This window comes from Xyrauchen texanus, chromosome 18 (genome assembly GCF_025860055.1).
Source record: "Xyrauchen texanus isolate HMW12.3.18 chromosome 18, RBS_HiC_50CHRs, whole genome shotgun sequence".
In the NCBI taxonomy this organism is placed as follows: Eukaryota; Metazoa; Chordata; class Actinopteri; order Cypriniformes; family Catostomidae; genus Xyrauchen; species Xyrauchen texanus.
The window spans coordinates 27,433,224-27,451,847 of record NC_068293.1 but is presented as its reverse complement, the minus strand read 5'-3'; the positions used below and the strand labels follow the sequence as shown (position 1 = coordinate 27,451,847).

The 18,624-nt window shown below is 38.9% G+C and overlaps 1 protein-coding gene across 2 annotated transcripts in view; it reads right to left on the bottom strand.

The window, feature by feature from the left end:
• Positions 1-252: 252 nt before the first annotated feature.
• Positions 253-18,624, bottom strand: part of LOC127659229 (guanine nucleotide exchange factor DBS-like) — a 35,467-nt gene continuing 17,095 nt past the window's right edge. The window contains exons 11-29 of one of the 2 annotated variants that reach the window (XM_052148950.1): positions 18,337-18,528; positions 17,182-17,373; positions 16,066-16,210; positions 15,864-15,928; positions 15,100-15,176; positions 14,924-14,990; positions 14,416-14,531; positions 14,046-14,115; positions 13,879-13,971; positions 10,816-10,908; positions 9,903-10,028; positions 9,123-9,344; positions 6,634-6,726; positions 5,767-5,845; positions 5,576-5,633; positions 5,375-5,493; positions 4,963-5,028; positions 4,224-4,333; positions 253-4,138 (exon numbers count right to left, since the gene is read on the bottom strand). In XM_052148950.1, the coding sequence (XP_052004910.1) occupies positions 4,061-4,138; positions 4,224-4,333; positions 4,963-5,028; positions 5,375-5,493; positions 5,576-5,633; positions 5,767-5,845; positions 6,634-6,726; positions 9,123-9,344; positions 9,903-10,028; positions 10,816-10,908; positions 13,879-13,971; positions 14,046-14,115; positions 14,416-14,531; positions 14,924-14,990; positions 15,100-15,176; positions 15,864-15,928; positions 16,066-16,210; positions 17,182-17,373; positions 18,337-18,528 (2,061 nt within the window). In that variant the 3' untranslated portion in view covers positions 253-4,060. The remainder of the gene's footprint in view (positions 4,139-4,223; positions 4,334-4,962; positions 5,029-5,374; positions 5,494-5,575; positions 5,634-5,766; positions 5,846-6,633; positions 6,727-9,122; positions 9,345-9,902; positions 10,029-10,815; positions 10,909-13,878; positions 13,972-14,045; positions 14,116-14,415; positions 14,532-14,923; positions 14,991-15,099; positions 15,177-15,863; positions 15,929-16,065; positions 16,211-17,181; positions 17,374-18,336; positions 18,529-18,624) is intronic. The other variant, XM_052148951.1, reaches the window with a different exon arrangement.

Below are 18,624 nucleotides of genomic sequence, written 5' to 3'. Positions count from 1 at the left end.
TTTAATTTAGGCCTATGTTAAATATTTTTAAAATGTATGCATGAGAACATGAATAACAACTACATTATAATAGTAAAAATGTAGTATAAAATGCATTGCTATACATTTTAATATTAAGTGTTACCAAAATATTACATTTTAAAAAATTTGGCCAAAAAGTATGGTTGAGCGCACTTATTACATTTAAAAACCAAACCAAGCCTCCCCTTTTCCAGCAATAAAACAGACAAAAATATTAAACGATAGTTTTATTTTTAACATTCACATATAAAATAAGATGGATTTGTAAACATACAATTCTGCATTCAGTACAAATGCCACAGGGTGATCACAGTCACTTTGAGAAACAACATCTGCATATACCGTTGAAGTCAGAAGTTTACATACATTTTAGCTAAATATATTTAAACTCAGTTTTTCACAATTCCTGACATTTAATCATAGAAAACATTCTGTCTTAGGTCAGTTAGGATCACTACTTTATTTTAAGAATGTGAAATGACAGAATAATAGCTTTTATTTCTTTCGTCACATTCCCTGTGGGTCAAATGTTTACATACACTTTGTTAGTATTTGATAGCATTGCCTTTAAATTGTTTAACTTGGGTCAAATGTGCTGGGTAGGCTTCCACAAGCTTCCCACAATAAGTTGCTGGAATTGTGTCCCATTCCTCTAGACAAAACTGGTGTAACTGAGTCAGGATTGTAGGCCTCCTGCTCGCACATGTTTTTTCAGTTCTGTCCACAAATTGTCTATTGGATTGAGGTCAGGGCTTTGTGATGGCCACTCCAATACCTTGACTTTGTTATCCTTAGGCCATTTTGCCACAACTTTGGAGGTATGCTTGGGGTCGTTGTCCATTTGGAAGACCCATTTGTGACCAAGCTTTAACTTCCTGGCTGATGTTTTGAGATGTTGCTTCAATATATCCACATAATTTTCCTTCCTCATGATGCCATCTATTTTGTGAAGTGCACCAGCCCCTCCTACAGCAAAGCACTCCCACAACATGATGCTGCCACCACCATGCTTCACAGTTGAGATGGTGTTCTTCAGCTTGCAAGCCTCACCCTTTTTCCTCCAAACATAACGGTCATCATTATGGCCAAACAGTTTAATTTTTGTTTCATCAGACTAGAGGAAATGTCTCCAAAAAGTAAGATCTTTTCCCCATGTGCACTTGAAAACTGTAGTCTGGCTTTGTTTTTATGGCAGTTTTGGAGCAGTGGCTTCTTCCTTGCTGAGCAGCCTTTCAGGTTATGTCAATATAGGACTAATTTGACTGTGGATATAGATACTTTTTCTACCTGTTTCCTCCAGCAGCTTCATAAGGTCCTTTGCTGTTGTTCTGGGATTGATATGCACTTTTTTCACCAAACTAGACAGAATGTGTCTCCTTCCTGAGCGGTATGATGGCTGTGTGATCCCATGGTGTTTATACTTGCGTACTATTGTTTGTACAGATGAACATGGTACCTTCAGGCATTTAGAAATTGCTCCTAAGGATGAACCAGACTTGTGGCGGTCCACAATTTTTCATCTTTTGGCTGATTTCTTGTGATTTTCCCATGATGTCAAGAAAAGAGGCACTGAGTTTGAAAGTAGGCCTTAAAATACATACACAGTTACACCTCCAATTGACTCCAATTAGCCAGGTACAGTTAACTTGGTGTATGTAAACATCTGACCCACTGGAATTGGGATGCAGTAAATTAAATATGAAACAATCTGTCTGTAAACAATTGTTGGAAAAAATTACTTGTGTCATGCACAAAGTAGATGTCCGGATCTTCTTGCCAAAACTTTAGTTTGCTAATATGAAATCTCTGGAGTGGTTAAAAAATGTGTTTTAATGACTTCAACCTAAGTGTAAGTAAACTTCTGACTTCAACTTTATGATATGCTTGTTACCATGTCGGCCCTAGTTTCCTGCACTGATTGAACACACACATATTACAACTGTTTACATGCATTCACACAGAAAATCACAGGACTTGACAACAGACATACCATATACCAGTATGGACACATCACTGTGGCACATTTTACTAACTGTATAAGGGTTAAGGGATATGAAACATGTATCACAGCTTTGTATGAGACAGTATGTAAATTGTTGGCACAGGATTGTCAGTGAAATGCATTATTTTGGTGGTTTCTCTTTAAGATTATACTCTTAAAAATAAAGGTTCATCTATACCTTCAGCAAAGAATATTCTTCTTTCACTAGACCTTTTTCAATGTATATTTATTTGTGGAGGGTCAAAGTTCTTAATGTTACACTATAGGTTAGTCAGTGGCAGAGACTATGTAGCCCAAGACAGAGCACTTGTATAAGATGAATGGGAGAAATTGGAACACCTATTATGGCAGATGTATAAAAGGAAGTTCCACCTTAAAGGTTAAAGAGCCAATCACCTTTTAGATACAGACATCGTCTGTCAGTCAACTTGAGAACACACATGCACATTAGCTGGACCAGTCAGAAAAATATAATTTTTAGTGTGATCTGAAGAAGCACAATTTATGATGATACCAGTGAGCTGTACTTTTATGCAGGTGTTGTGAGAAATCATGTCCCCCATGAAAATCAGGTCTCCCTATGATGTCAAAGAAATTCCATTGGCTGAGGGACCTATTAATGTGTACTATATTCACTGCCTGAGTATAAATCCTTTATGATGTGTTTAAATATAACTTTGAAAATACAACATTTAATGACTTTTAATCCATAAGTTACACATAATAGTATATATCTGAATTTATAGATTGTGAAATTAAAGATGTGTTTTTATAGGTGTTTTTCAGTTAGCCTAGACTTCAATGACATTCTATCACAATACATGATAGGTTTTTTGCTCAGGCATTACAAATGTTTACCCACATGGGGACTCGATTTACCAGGTGGACTCAATTTATCATAACAACGCTTGTCCCCATAGAAAATATCTGCCAGGAAGCATTATCAAGATGGCCACCCCGTGGACTGGCTTGCCTTGAAAGGGACTTTGGTCAGTGCATTGATTTCTGGGTTATTTCAAGCACCAGCACATACTGTTTATGGCTTTCTGAAGAACTAGAGAAGTTTGTTGTGGTAGAATAAGTTCTTAGTAGGAGAATAAGGTTCTCCTTCAGGTTATGACATGCCTTTTTTTTATAATAACAAGCTGTAAAACATAATTATTTTCTACCCTCATTAACACTCGGTTTTGGTGCTTGACAGTAAATGCCCACTGTTATGATTGGCTCTTGGATGTCATGGTCTCTCCTTACATTGCTCACTGCTCACCACTACTGGGCAGGGCTACTTAAGTTAATAGGCAAAGCAGGAGTTGATGTGTTGTTGTGGAGGTGGTCAGATGCAAATTTCTACCACAGTGTAACATCACAATGTGGAGGAAGTAGAGAATGAGGCATTTTGGCAGCTTGGTTTCAACAAATGCTCTTTTTGCAGTGAGGAGGAAGTTTTGAGTTCTGAAACCTCTTATATGTGATGATCAAGTACCATTTGATTCCACACAGTTGATGTCATGTCCCCTTTAAATCTCCCATTTTCCTCTTTTCATTAGATTTTTTTTCACAAAAAACAAAGTGTATAGTAGCCCCAAATAGTATTCAGACAATCTGAAGGAATCTTACATTTTTTAAATGTCATTGCATTTAATAACAAAATTGTAATTTGCAAACAAATGATGCTAGACCTTTTCTCAAACATTTTTAGTGGATGTATGATGTAAATTCCCCTCAAGTTCACACAGGTTCAAACAAGCTGACACATTAACTATGCACGTTCCACTAACGTTTGACAACCAGAAAGTGTCAAAATCCTTTTTGCCTTAATTTTGAATCATATTGATGTATAATTTAAAATCTAAGAAACGTATTTTTGTGAAAAGTGTGCTATCTTTATGTAAAAAAAAAATGCCACTTGTGTACACTATTTTGCATATAATGCAATGACATTTATACTGTACATTTTTAACAGTGGCTTAAGTGTCCAAATACTTTTTGGAGCCACTGTATATGCTGTTGCTTGCAAATAGCCCCCCCAACACACTCTCATTTCTCAGAATTCTCAGTCTCTTCAGAACAGTGGATCTCTTCTGCAATCCTCATAGACTGTGGTTCATCTTCACACTGAAATCAAGAGTTAATCCTTAAAACATGACACCCTTTAGAACTCTGTAAGATTGACTGTGAAAAACAGATAGTGGTCTCGTACCAGCTTCTCTTCCCTCTCCTCCTCTGGGTCTGAAGTCATCTGCTCCTCAGCACTAAAGTACCCATCATGCTCCATAGAGGCATCCAGGGAGAGAGATCCTTTAGACCAACCTGAGAAAAGAGCAGACAGAGGAACATGAAAGAAGTGACAGAATGATTTATAAGGATAGTTCACCCAAAATAAAAACTCAGTTATCATTTAGCCACCCTCATGTCTTATATACTGCATTAGGCAGAAAGTTAAGGACTGACAGCTTCAGTCAACATTCACTTTCATAGCATATTTGTTCCATGCAATGAAAGTGAATGGTAACTGAAGCTGTTAACAAATAACCTAACATCACTATTTTTGTGCCTTTTGCCCTTTTGGAGATTGACAGTCTGGTCAATGTGTGATTTCATAGCACATAATGGAAAAGGGCAGTATTAAACATTCTTCAAAAAGTCTCCTTTTGTGTTCCACAGAAGAAAGAAAGTCATACCAGCTTTGAATAACATCATGTAAATGTAAATGATAATGAATTTTCATTTTGGGTGAACTATTCCTTTAACAGTCTGTAATGTTTCTGCTTTTATTCCTTAGAGCTCTGCACAAGGTTCACTTTGGTCCCTTGGTGACAGTGAATCATTTATTTTTAACATCTGGCATTTTACATTTTTATTTTAAAATCTATCAGGGGAGCAAATATCAAGAACAAAGGAACTCCATGTTAGATTTTCAGAATGTTGAAATAGGTCACCTAGAGGTGTGGGGTCACTCCGGATATCCTGTCGTTTTGGTTTAGTCTCAGAGCTGCAAGAAGACCCTGTAATCCCCCAAAGAAACGGAAAGATTTTCAGTGAATAACGACTGAACTTTTGCTCAGTTCCATGCACAAAGCTATTGAATAACTTGAAATGTAACACAAGTTGAGTGGACTACATTCATGGTGTTTTTGTGATACTTTTACAGTGTTTTTTATTATCTTTTTTTAGCCACACTTTCCGATTTAATGTATGGAAAATAGCAGCTTGGACATTTTGCTAAAAATCTCCTTATGTGTTGCATAGACAAAGAAAAATTACATGACTGAATAGATGATGGCACAATTTTCCTTTTTTATATCTTTAATAGGCAGGAAGAACATTCCAAATAATATTTTTTCCCCTTACCCTTTGTTCTCTCTGTCATTCTGGGTTCAGAGATATTCTCAAGTTCTTTGTCCCGTTCTTCCTCAGTCTTCTGTTTCTCCACTCCTCCACTCCTAAGATTACTATCATTTCTCACCAGTCTAAAGACATCATGAATTTCATGTTGTGTAATTTGTTCAAATTATCTTGAAACTGGAGATAAGAGTGTGTGTGTAAGTGTACCTGTTAGTTGAGCTAGTGTCTGAGGTGAGCTGATCAGGAGGCCTCTGTTGTCTTGCCTCTGCATAATAAAAATCATGGTGTCTTTGTATTAGATTTGTATTTTGAAAAGTCATCGATTGAAATGCATTTCATATAATTAATCCCTTTGCCTACTGTTTATTTCAAAACAATCCTAAAAACCAACCTCCTACCTTTGCAGGCCTCCAGCTGTCCTGTTAGAAGTTTCCGGATTTCTGTCACCCAGATAGTCTTAACCTCTTCAGACATGGCCTACATGACCACATAAATCACAGAGAAACATATACACAGGCAGCCAAAAGTTTGGAATAATGTACAGATTTAACTGTTTCGGAAGGAAATCGGTCCTTAATTCACCAAAGTGTCATTCAACTGATCACAAAAGTATAGTCAGGAAATTACTGATGTAAAAAACAGCACCATCTCTATTTGAAAAAAGTCATTTTTGATTAAATCTATACAGGCCCCATATCCAGCAGCCATCACTCCAACACCTTATCTTTGAGTAATCATGCTAAATCACTAATTTGGTACTAGAAAATCACTTGACATTATATCAAACACAGTTGAAAGCTAAAACTGTAAAATAGTTATGTGGATCTCAACCCCATGGAGCTTTTGTGGGATCAGCTAGACTGTAAGGTGCGTGAGAAGTGTCCGACAAGACAGCCACATCTATGGCAAGTGCTACAGGTGTGTACAAGCGTGAGGTGAAATGTCACCTGAGTATCTGTACAAACTGCTAGAATGCCAAGGATCTGCAAAGCTGTCATTGATGCATGCAATTTTTTGATGATAACTCTTTGAAGTAGTTTAATATTGTGATCAGTTGAATGCCACATTGGTGAATAAAAGTACCAATTTCTTTCCATAAGAGCAACATCTGTACATTTTTCAAAACTTTTGGCCACCAGTGTACATAAACCCAAGATATGATATTTGGTCAGTGCACACTTTACACATGTAACATGAATTTTAACTTAAAGTCTCTATATTAGTCCTCCATCGCCAGACACAAACACCCATACTCCTATACTCACCTGTACGGTGTATACCTCATCCCTTGAACTGGACCAGATCTCAAACTTCTTGCTGTCCCCTTTAGCATGCTCTGTTATTCCAATAGCACTCATCTAATACAGACAGAAAACAGAACACAAATGAGACAGATAAACTGTAACTAAAGATAGGTACAATGCTATTACTTTTACTTTCCTTTTATCAAAATAAAACTTTGCCATAGAAAGTATAAAAAAAAAAAAAACATTGTAGTTGTGGCTTAACCAATTTAAATCTTTAAAATATGCAAATCAGACATTAAATATGCACAAATTGATCTCAGAAGTGAAACAGCCACCACAAAAATTGTCATAACTTTTTAGGTTCTGATGTGAAACTTCTCAAAAGTTTGTTTTTTGGACAAAATATTGAATAACACTTTTTGAATGTAATTAAATAAATGTTTGCCCTTTTAATACCCACTACAATTCTCTTGAAAAAAGACCCAATGATAATTAATGAAATAATGCATTTGTTTTATAAACAAAATGTCACTTCAGGAAAAAGACATTTGCAAGATGCCAAGTAGGATGCCTGGAAGGATAGTAGTAAACCATCAGCTACGTGGAAGAAATGTGGTCAGAAAAAAATCTTGAATGATTGTGATCGGAGATCAATAAACAAAAATTGACGGTAGAACTCACGGCTATAGTTAATAGTGAAAGTAAGAGCATTTCCACACGCACTATGCGATGAGAACTTACAGGATTGGGGATAAACAGCTGTGTGGCCACAAGAAAGCCACTTGTTATGGAGGCTAATCAGAAAAAACTAATTACATTTTCTAGGGAGTATAAAGATTGGACTATGGAGCAATGGAAAAAAGTAATGTGTTCTGATGAGTCCAGATTTACCCTATTCCAAAGCGATGGGTGCATTAGGGTAAGATGGGAAATGCATGAAGCGATGCACCCATCATGCATTGTGCCCAATGTACAAGCCTCCGGAGTCAGTGTTATGATCTGGGGTTGCTTAAATTGGTCAGGTCTAGGCTCAGCAACGTTATACGGCAATAAAAAAAGTACGCTGACTAACTGAATGAACTAAATGACCAGGTTATCCCATCAACTGATTTTTTCTTCCCTGACGGCACAGGCATATTCCAGGATGACAATGCCAAGATTCATCAGGCTTAAAATTGCGAAAGAGTGGTTCAGGGAGCATGAGGAATAATTTTCACACATGAATTGGCCAACACAGAGTCCTGACCTTAACCCCATTGAAAGACTTTGGGATGTGCTGGAGAAGACTTTACAGTGTTCCATACAAGATCTCGGCCAAAAATGAGCTAGGCCAAAAAACTCAGGATGGAAATAAATGTTGTGACATTGCATAACGTTGTTGAAACCATGCCATGATGAATGTGCGCTAAAAAGCGGTCCAACGCAATATTAGAGTATGCAACTTTTTTTTTGGCCAGGCAGCGTATTTAGCTCAGTATTATTACACAGTAAATATGCTGTACACAGTGGGGATTTCTTTAAGACTGCAAGGGAAGCTCAGCTTCCCCTATAATGTCAAAAAAATAATGGTCAAATATGTACTAATGTGTAAACAATTTACTGACTAAAAATGCGTTAGAACACGTTCATCTTGAAGACGAGTTCGTTCAGAATCAGCTACATTACATATAGCAGGTCGGCTGACTCGATTTACTTCTCATACATTCCCGTAGCGTCAGTGCATTTCCCTGTTGAAGCCGAGCGTCCATTGACTTCAATGGGGCTGCTCTGAACAGTTTTTTTCAGTGCTCCGAAAATAGACGGTCATTGGATAAATGCTGCGATTATGTCCCGCCCACAGACACTCAACGTCTCTGGGGGTGAATGAGGAGTGGGCTGGCCCGGACTCCGGGCTTCCGCGTGATGATTGGAGGATCTGTCGAAAGACTGCATCTCCTTTTGATTGACAGCTGAATCTGTACTATAAGAAGTCACTGAAGCTACTTCAGCTCAGTCCCATCGCGGATTTCTCAAGTGTAGTCGAAAGACAAACTGCTGCAACCTATATCTTTATATTTGTTTGGCGAAATTGCTAGTCAATTTGCATAATACATTTCACACAATTATACACCACATTCCTTGTTTCAGTTTTACCAAGTTTAATATATTTTGTTTTAGAGCGTTCGTTCGTTCGTTCATTCATTCATTCATTCATTCAGTAGGCTAGGCTAGCGTATGGTGAAACTGCGCACGATGGCAGACGGTGCTAATATTGTCGACCTGATTTTGGCGAAGCCATTTGAAAGTCTTCCTTACGAGGAAAAAATTAGAATTAAACAGCAGGGCAGATCAACACCTAAGATTGATTTAGTGCAAAAAATAGGGTAAATAAGTTTATAATGTAGGCCGAAAATGAGCTTCCCCTCTTTGAAAGACCAGCAGCCGCCACTGGCTGTACAGTATACTTAAAGGAGGGTGACACACTCTCTCTATGCCCGAGACTACTGCTACCTCCCACACATACTCACGCTGAGCTCCTGTTTGAAGCTATATGAAGGGGCTTTCTCGTATCCCTCCCCACTCTCTTCTCGTCTCTTGCAGAAGAGCAGTGCTTTCTCATGCAGGAACAGGTGTCTCTGCATGGGCTTAAACCTTGCAAGCTCCATTACCTTCACATGACCTCTCTTATGCTCTGCCCACACACTGAATGACCCCTGCATCAGCAGGCGACCAAGGTCTCCAAGGTTACCCTGCAAGAAATCAATGACTATTAGTTACAGTGGGTTGTACAGAGACAGAATTTTTATTTTAGCTGTATGTGAATGTTCAGCTATACTTTGGAGACAAAATATTACTCAGAAGTTGTATAAATCTGACAAAAGTTTTTTTTTAGTGGTGGGGTTAGGGTTTATTCTAGTAATTAGGGAACAAACACTGAAGGTTCATAACCACTGTTGTTTTTGTTCTTAAAGATTTATCATCTTCTTTTGACTGGGAATCTATGGCAGCACATATGGTAAAAAGTTTTAAATTTGGAACATTGATTGAACTCAAAACCTCTAGCAATTTTACTCTATCTTCTGCTTATAAATTCTTCCCTCATGCGAACCTCATAGAATTCATTGGTTTGACTCTCCACCCACTAAATATGCTGCCATCTTGGATTGTGACAAACCTCTTTTTATTGCTACTCCTACAACTTTGTCCAGCCTATATATCTTTATATAATATTTTTAGGTTTATTTACAAACACTAGAAGTCTTTAATGTCACCATTTAGAGAGTTACAAAAGCATGTGTGTGTTATACCTCATATCCAGTGATGGCGATGAGGTGCATAGAGTCATTTACAGCCTTCAAGATGCCCAGTATGGAGGAAAGAGCTGCCTGCAACTCCACTGACCCCTCACAGCCTTTACTATATTTAATCATCTCCTACAAAACACAAAGCACATTTCTTTTACTCTGCTTCACAACAGTCAAAAATTCTCAAACAATCTACTGACTTAAACATACAACCATGACAGGGTTGGACAAGCTGCTGAAAACACAATAGGTGTTGTCGATGTTCAAATGTAAGAGGTTACACCCCTACTCCTTACGTCAGGACCTCGGTTTAATGTTTCAACTGAAGGACGGTGCCTTCTTACAATATAGTGTCACCATCACTATACTGGGGCATTAGGACCCACACAGACCGCAGGGTGAGCACCCCCTTCTGGTACCATTCTCTAATGCCTCTTTCAGGAGAACACAGAAAATCCTGTTTCACATTATGTAACCACTTTAAAATACAGGTCTACTCTTATCTCATTTACAGGTGTCTGAAACAAACACTGACTGAATAGAAATCCACTGTGACAGAGCAGAGGGTGGGGCCGGGTCGTGATGCTGCACACCTGTCCCCTAATCATGCTAATCAAGCCTCCGAGAACTCCACTACGGCGGATCCCTCCTCCTTCCCGGATTTCGGCATCAGTGTAAAGAGATTAATGGAAAGGAGGAGGTGAGAACTGGCTTGACAATATAAATAATATTTTAATGAAGAACTTAAAAGAAAAGACAGCTGCCCGTAAATCTCCCTTCTCTCTCACACTGCAGCCTCCAGTCGGACTTTATCCCTCTCTGAGGCTTGATTAGCCTGATTAGGGGCCGGGTGTGCAGCATCACGACCTGGACCTGCTCTCTGCCCTGTCACATCCACATCCACATATTGTAGTACCTTCAGCAGGAGCTGGTATTTAGTGATCCTCTGCACAGGTTTCAGTAAGTACGAGTCCAGCCCCAGTTTGTGCTCAAGTTTCTTTTGGCATTCCTAATAGCACAAACACAAACTAGTAAAGCTGACAAAAAACAGCATTCTGTCAGAGAGGGCCTGATTTCATCAACATATTGTGGCGAGTACATTCAGTATGTGCAAGAGTGTATGACTATGTTTGAAATAAATTACTAGTGTACGGTTTCCTACATGATGTGCAGTATATGCTGCATACTGCCTGCTATGTTTTTAAAGTAGTATACGAATCAGTCTGTACTGCAGTGTGTGACAATGAATGTTTCGATGTGGGAGTACCACATCGTTGTTACATTACGTCACTATGATGATTGTTTAATTCAGCAATTCCGTGGAGTCCAGTTATCATCGCAGTACTAAACACATACATTTTGCATTTAAAATATAATTTTGTGTAAATATGACTTACCTTTGGTAAGACATATTTACTACCTTTGGCAGACCAAATGGAAACAGATAATCGATTCACTGATCAATATTTCTAACCGATATTGACACTTTTCCAGCGGTAATTCGTTCTTTAATATTGGGTTTGTCAGTAAAGTTAGACAAAGCCCAATACAAAGATGGAAGACTAATAGAGAAAAGTCTTCCGAATATCAATAAATGCCTACTATATAGTATGTCAATAATAACATGTCAATGAAGTAAGCAGTAAGCAAGAAATGTCTGGATGATCTTCTATTTCTGCCAAGATTATAAGTAAATTTTATTTGTGTAGCACTTTTCACAGCAGATTTACAGAAAATTATGATTTATCAGAAAATGAAACTGTAATATCTATAGTCTTAGATTCATTGTTGTGTAGTTTGATTAAAATATGATTGTAAATTGTGTATAAAAATAAACAAGTAAATAATAATTGTATTTAGAACCCCAGTGAGCAAGCCTAAGTCAACTGTGTCAAGGAACACAAAACTCCATAAGACGTTGGTTAATGGAGAAAAATATCCTTGGGAGACACCAGGCTCACTGTGGGGGCCAGTTCCCCTCTGGCTAAACAGCATGAATATAATTCCAATATTAGTTTTTGTGTGTAGTGCAAGTCATGGTTTAAAAATATTACACTAAGTTTTAAGGGTCATTGTTTAAACAAAGATTTTGTATATACTGTAATAGTAAAGACTAATGTCTTTGAAGTCCATCCTGGATTAACTGCAGAATTTCACATAGATGCATTGTCCTTTGCTAGTTGGCTGATCAAGGCTTTTTTGGGCAATTAATTGATAGTCTATATATTCCTTTCAACTGTGTATTCCATCAATAGTCCAAGGTGATGCAGGCAGAGTTCAGTGAGGTGCATTGCAGTTCAATCGGCAGGTTAATTCGGCGAGGTTCGATGAGGTCCATCCTAAATTCAATGTTCAGCCAGTGGCATATGAAGTGTCCCATGTCTTACAGATGGAGCTGGCATCAGTTCATCCTCTGAAGTCCATCGTAGTAAATTGGAGTGCATGTCTGAAGTGTGAATCCACTGGACATATTACTATCTCAATCTCTCGGGAGCTGAGAAGACCAGCTAGGGGGTCGTGTGCTCAATGGGCGGCCCGGCTCATTCCTTTGTTGTCCGGGGAGCTCCAACTCGCAGATCAACAACTGACGGTGGCTAGTCTCCTGGACTACAGCGATCTGAAGACCATATTGCAGCAGGCTGGCCGAAGTCCAGAACAGTACCTTCAGCTCTTCCGGTCAATGGAATTGGAAAAGACTGGCCTCCAGTTTGCCTTCTTCCAACGTCTCAGAGACACCTGCCGAGAATGGCTGCTGGCTGGGAACTGCGGCATCGAGGAAATTAGCGACCAGGTGGTGCTGGAGCAGCTAATCCATCATCTGCCGAAAAGGACAGCAGAATGGGTCCAGTGCCACTGCCCGGCGTCTGGAGAAAGCGGGGGAACTCAGCTGCGGGAATTTGCACCGGCAGACAAAGTGCTCATATTACGCTGGGGGTAGTGGTATGTAGCCTTCCCTACCGATTGCCCGAACACAAAAAGAAAATAGTTCGGGAGGAATTGGACGCGATGCTCGATATGGGGGTAATAGAGGAATCCCACAGCGATTGGTCCAGCCTGGTTATTCTGGTTCCTTAAGAGTGACGTGTCTGTACGGTTCTGTGTGGATTATAGAAAAATTAACACAGTGTCTAAATTTGATGCCTACCCAATGCCTCGCGTTGATGAGTTGCTCGATTGGTTGGGCACTGCTTGGTTTTATTCGACACTGGATTTGATAAATGGTTATCGGCAGATCCACTTGACAACAATTTCCCGTGAAAAAACGGCCTTCTCCACACCGTTCGGATTACACCACTTTGTGACAATTGTTAGGTTTGTTTGAGGACCCAGCTACATTTCAGCACCTCATGGACTGTATCCTCAGACCGCATTTGGCTTACGCCGCTGCCTATTTGGATAATATCTTCATTAACAGCAATGATTGGCAGTGGCACATGCAGCATCTGAGGGCGGTTCGGAGGGCGCTTTGATGGGTGGGACTCACAGAAAATCCCAAGAAGTAGGATTTGTTGTGATCACCCGTTGGTGTCTGGCTCTTCAGCCGTTAAACTTCAAGGTGGTCCACAGACCGGGAACACAGATGGCTGTTGCCGACTTACTGTCTAGAAATTGGAGTGGTTGGCAGTCCAGATGTCACCTTGGCGTCCGTCTGGAAAGAAAGCGGTAAGGGTACATACACCTGAGCTAGATGATGGTTAACACCTGTTTCTAATTGCAGTGAGCTTGGGGAGAGCGGCATAAAAGAGACCGTGCCAGTGGGCAGAGAGAGTCTGGGTCCAGACAACGTGGAGCTACAACTACATCTGTGAAGCTGTAAGCGCTACTGTTCTGTGAAATAAAAGTCTTAACTTGGAGTTCAAGTCCCAAGTTTCCCATGTCCTCCTTCCCTCCCTGGGTGAAGTTCTGCTACAACTATATACAAAAAAAATAGTATGACTTGTATGGTAGTATGCTACTCTGAATATGTATGTGTACATACCTGGAAGAAGGCACAATCCGAGCACTGCCTCCAAAGGCTCTCAGAGCGAGGCTTGTTGTGACAGTACTTCTCATAAATCTGCAACTCCCCCATCTAAACGAAAAAATAAACTTACTCTGGGCTCTTCATAATGGTGTTTACTTCATTTTTAGTTATATAAAACTCACCCAGTCCAGAAAGCAGCGGCCAACAAGCTCAGGACAGTCAGTGTAATTCTCCAGTTCTTTGAGGAATACCCTGAAAGAGAGGGCAAGAGAGTGTGCTAGAAACTCTTACTACCTGAAAATGTTAGATATCTGTGTGTGGCCTAGCGGTAGTATTATTAACCCTTTTAAAGGGGCCATATTTTATACTTTTGTAGCATTTTATTGTTTTCTTTCCTGCACTGCACATTAGTCATTGTTTCTTGCACCAAAATCAACAAAATGTTTTTAGTTCAGTGATCATTTTTCACCATGAAATTGCTCACATTAACATTAAATTGTCTTATGTCTTGCCTGTCAATGCTCATTCTCCACTCCAACACATGGCACTCACCTTTGGTGGAAATTATAAATCTCCTGCATGTTCCCAAATAACACATCCTTCTTCTTCTGCAGGGCTGCTGGGATGAGAGGAGCCATGGAGGGGTTGTCCATTTCCGCAGCATATCCCTGCAGCACACATGAACACATTTACATTTATGCATTTGACAGATGCTTTTATCCAAAGTGACTTACAGTGCACTTATTACAGGGACAATCCCCCTAGATCAACCTGGAGTTAAGTGCCTTGCTCAAGGACACAATGGTGGTGGCTGTGGGGATCGAACCAGCGACCTTTTGATTACCAGATTACCAGTTATGTACTTTAGACCACTACACCACCACCACTCCACACACCACTCCACACCACACAACTCAAAAAATTGATCATCTTGTACTTCGCAGACTTTTGTCAAGTCAGTTGCTCTCTAGAGTGAGACCGTCCTTCCCCCCAATACCACCTGTAACCGGCTAGCAAGTAGTAAATCATTGATTAAGGCATTGACATAAGATTCACTAACCTGTAAAACACACATAAGCTCTTCCACATATGCTCTCTCAGTTTCCAATAACTCATTCATTACATGCCTGTGAACAAATAAAAACACACACAAGCTCGTTCAATTAGTATATTATAGGTGGTGTTGATGGGCTAGTAAGGCATGTCTATCCCCATGACCTTTGACCCTGAACTGACCTGCGGAGCACAGCGAGAGTCTCCTCCTCCGATACAGAGGCAATATGACTGCTCCTGTCAACCTGATCAGAGCTTACCTACGAAGAGACGATCATATCTGAGCAACAGTCAAGAGTCATAGCTTACAAAGATTTACCTCATGAGAGAGGTTACACTACCATTCAAAATTTGGGGTCACTTGCCTGAAATATTTCTCATGATCTTAACCTTTTGATATAAAGTCGTATGCGTAAAGTTTTAAATGAGTTTTGTAGACAAAAATATTATTGTGCCACCATATTAATTTATTTCATTACAAAACAAACATTTTCTTTTAATTTTTTTATTTTTTATTTTGACTTGGACCGAATAATTAAGAAAAGTAGCCATGAAGTGCCCAGCATATATATGGGAACTCCTTCAATACTGTTTAAAAGGCATCCCAGGGTGATACCTCAAGAAGTTGGTTGAGAATATGCCAAGAGTACATTTCTGCAAAATCTAGGCAAAGTGTGGCCACTTTGAAGATGCTAAAATATAACATAGTTTTGATATATTTGGGATTTTTTTTTGTCACAACATAATTCCCATATTTCCATTTCTATTATTCCGTAGTTGTGATGACTTTACTATTATTCTAAAATGTGAAAAAAATTAAAATACCAAAAAGAATGAGTAAGTGACCCTAAACTATTGAACAGTAGTGTGTGTATATATAATTTGCTTATGCAGGGTGTAGCTCAGAATGACAGGATTGTGAATATGTTAAGATGAATCAGACATACTTGTTTACATGACACTCTTCTGTCCGAGTCTTCACTGGTAAAGCTGTTCTCATGATCCCTGTGAGCTGAGAGAGAGACAGAGTAAATTAAATAAACCGCTCACTTCGTGGAAAAATAAATAAAAATACTTTTATAGTACAGACAGATAGACACAAAGAAGGATAGACAGACAGAGAGATGATAATGATGAGGAAAGAGAGACCTGGAGATGAAAGTGACTCCGGTCGGGGGGCGACAGGTTGGACTGGGCGTGTTTGCTTGGCTGCTAGTTTCTTCAGGCTAACCCTCCTCCTTTCAAACATCTCCTGTATTGACACTTTCTTCTCAAATGCACACTTAACCTGCTCCTGTAACGCACACATAGATTTCACTAGAACTTTATTTAAGAGTTGACTGACATATCTCTTTATTTCTCTATGCAAATGCTTTTATTTAGTTCAATAATAATAATAATAAATATAGCTGCAAGCAGCGATACCGGGGTCAAGCCAATTATCGGCACCATGAGCAGCAAAAGAAGCTTTGTGACATGTTTTTGGATAGAGTCCGATGAACACTGTATGAGGAGTTATATAAAGTGAACTTTCAATCATGAAAATCACATTTATTAAAAAAATGACAATAGCAACTTCTTAGAATTTTGTCCAGTATGTGCTGTTGATGTAGTATCTGGGCATGATAGTTATCATGCAGGAAAGCGTTCAAGAGTTATAAGCCAATAAGAAAAATAGAAATAGCCATTTTTCTATCTCCTGACCAGTAGGGGGCAGTGCACCAAAATGCTGCATGTAACCTCAGGGCCTAATGGTGATAACACTTACCAAGTTTCGTCCCAATCCCTCAAAGCGTTGTGGAGATACAGCCTCAAGTTCAATTTTGCACGTTCTTCATTGAATTCATTGAAGCGCCATTCCAAAATGGTATGGTTTATAAAAATTCTGTGAATAGTTTTTGTTGTGATTGTCTCTAGATGATACAGGTCCATTTTCGTGCAAATCGGACAAACAGTCCATTCGTTAAACAGTCAGTTGTTCGTTAAATACAGCATTTTATGACTAAATTCAAAATGGCCAATGTCCAAAATGACTGACATAGGAATTTTTCATATTGTTGGACTCGCTATACCCCACTGAATGTTTGATGTGTCGGAAGCATGTATTATTCAGAGAGCTGTGTTATGATCATATAAAAAAAATTAAATAAAGATCTCTTCATGAATAAAGATTTAAAGATTAATTTTTTTGTACTTTATTGACTTAGAATTTAAACTGAATTGGAAGTGAATTGAAGGAATAGTTATAAATGGAAATAGCCTCACTTTGAGCTCATTCTTCAGAATGCTCTCATATTCCAGCCAAACTGTGCTTATATCCCATTGCTGTTTCTCATTGGCTGTCTCCAAGTAACACTCCAGTTCTGACAGTGCTGACTCTGCCCCCTCCTGTGACTGGCACTTGTCCAGAGGCTGTGACGCAAGCATGTACATCCCATCATCACACCAGTTACACACCTGAGAGTGAAAGAGAACGGAACACAGATAGCATGGTGGGAACAGAGGTGCTTGTATAAATTGTTAAGATTCCTGTCATTTCAATCGTTAAAAAATAAAACAGGTGTTTCATTACATTGTTTTACTACATTCTATTGTAATGTTTGGAAGGAAGTCACAAGAGCTGGATCTAGATGTGGCAAGAAGTTTAATAAAGAATATAGGCAAAGTATAAAATAACTCTGTAAACACAGGAACAAAGCAGAACTTGGAACTAGAAACATAAAGCAAATGAAACATCCATGATGGGAACTGCTACATAGGAACAGGGGGAAAAGCATAACAACTCACAAAGACTGGGTAGAAATCAGGGCATTATATACACAGGGGTAAATGAGGAAATTAAAACACAGGTGAGAACAGTAGGGAACAGCTGGCAGTAATGAGGGCAGGGAATTTTGGGAAGTGTATCATGACAAACATATTCAACTTTTGATTTTAGAAATGTATTAGTTTATGTTGAAATTAACATTAACCAAGATTAATGAATTCATTGTTAGTTCATGTTAACCAATTTAACAAATGGAACCTTATTGTAAAGTGTTACCCAATAATCAGTAATCTCTATTCTCTAAAAATCTATTAATCTACAGAGAAAATAAATGGGTTATTTTTTTAACATCCTGACAGATTAAAGTTCTGGGCTAGAAACTGAAATATTGTAGATTAAAACCCCATAAGTGTTCAATCAAGAAATATCACCATTGTGCCCTTGATCAAGACACAGAAGCACAGGTTACTACAGGGGGAAATGTCCCTGTATGTCACTTTTTAAGACATTTTTGAACTTGAAATCTCTTTCTGGCATCACATAGAATGAACAATGAATGCACAGAATGTGTCTGCCTGTCTTTGTGCATTTAAAGGAAGCACTGAACATATTTAAAAATGTGCATGTGTGCATTTGCATTCATTTAGAGTTACCATGTCTAATCTTCTATGTAGCTCCATAGCTTGTGTCAGCATGGTCCTCTTGTCTTTGAACTCTTGGGTGAGTTTCTCTCTGGCTTTCTGAAGTTCACTGCAATTTATTGCAACACTGTCATCCTCATTTTGAGAGCTGTCAATCAAACCTTGGCCCTCAGCAACCAGGGACCTGACTCTCTCTAACACATCCTGCAGAGAGAATAATAAGAGGTATTAATCACAAGAGTTATTGAACGTCTTCAAGCCAATAGGATTGATGCATGCATATGTGTGTTCGTGTGTAGA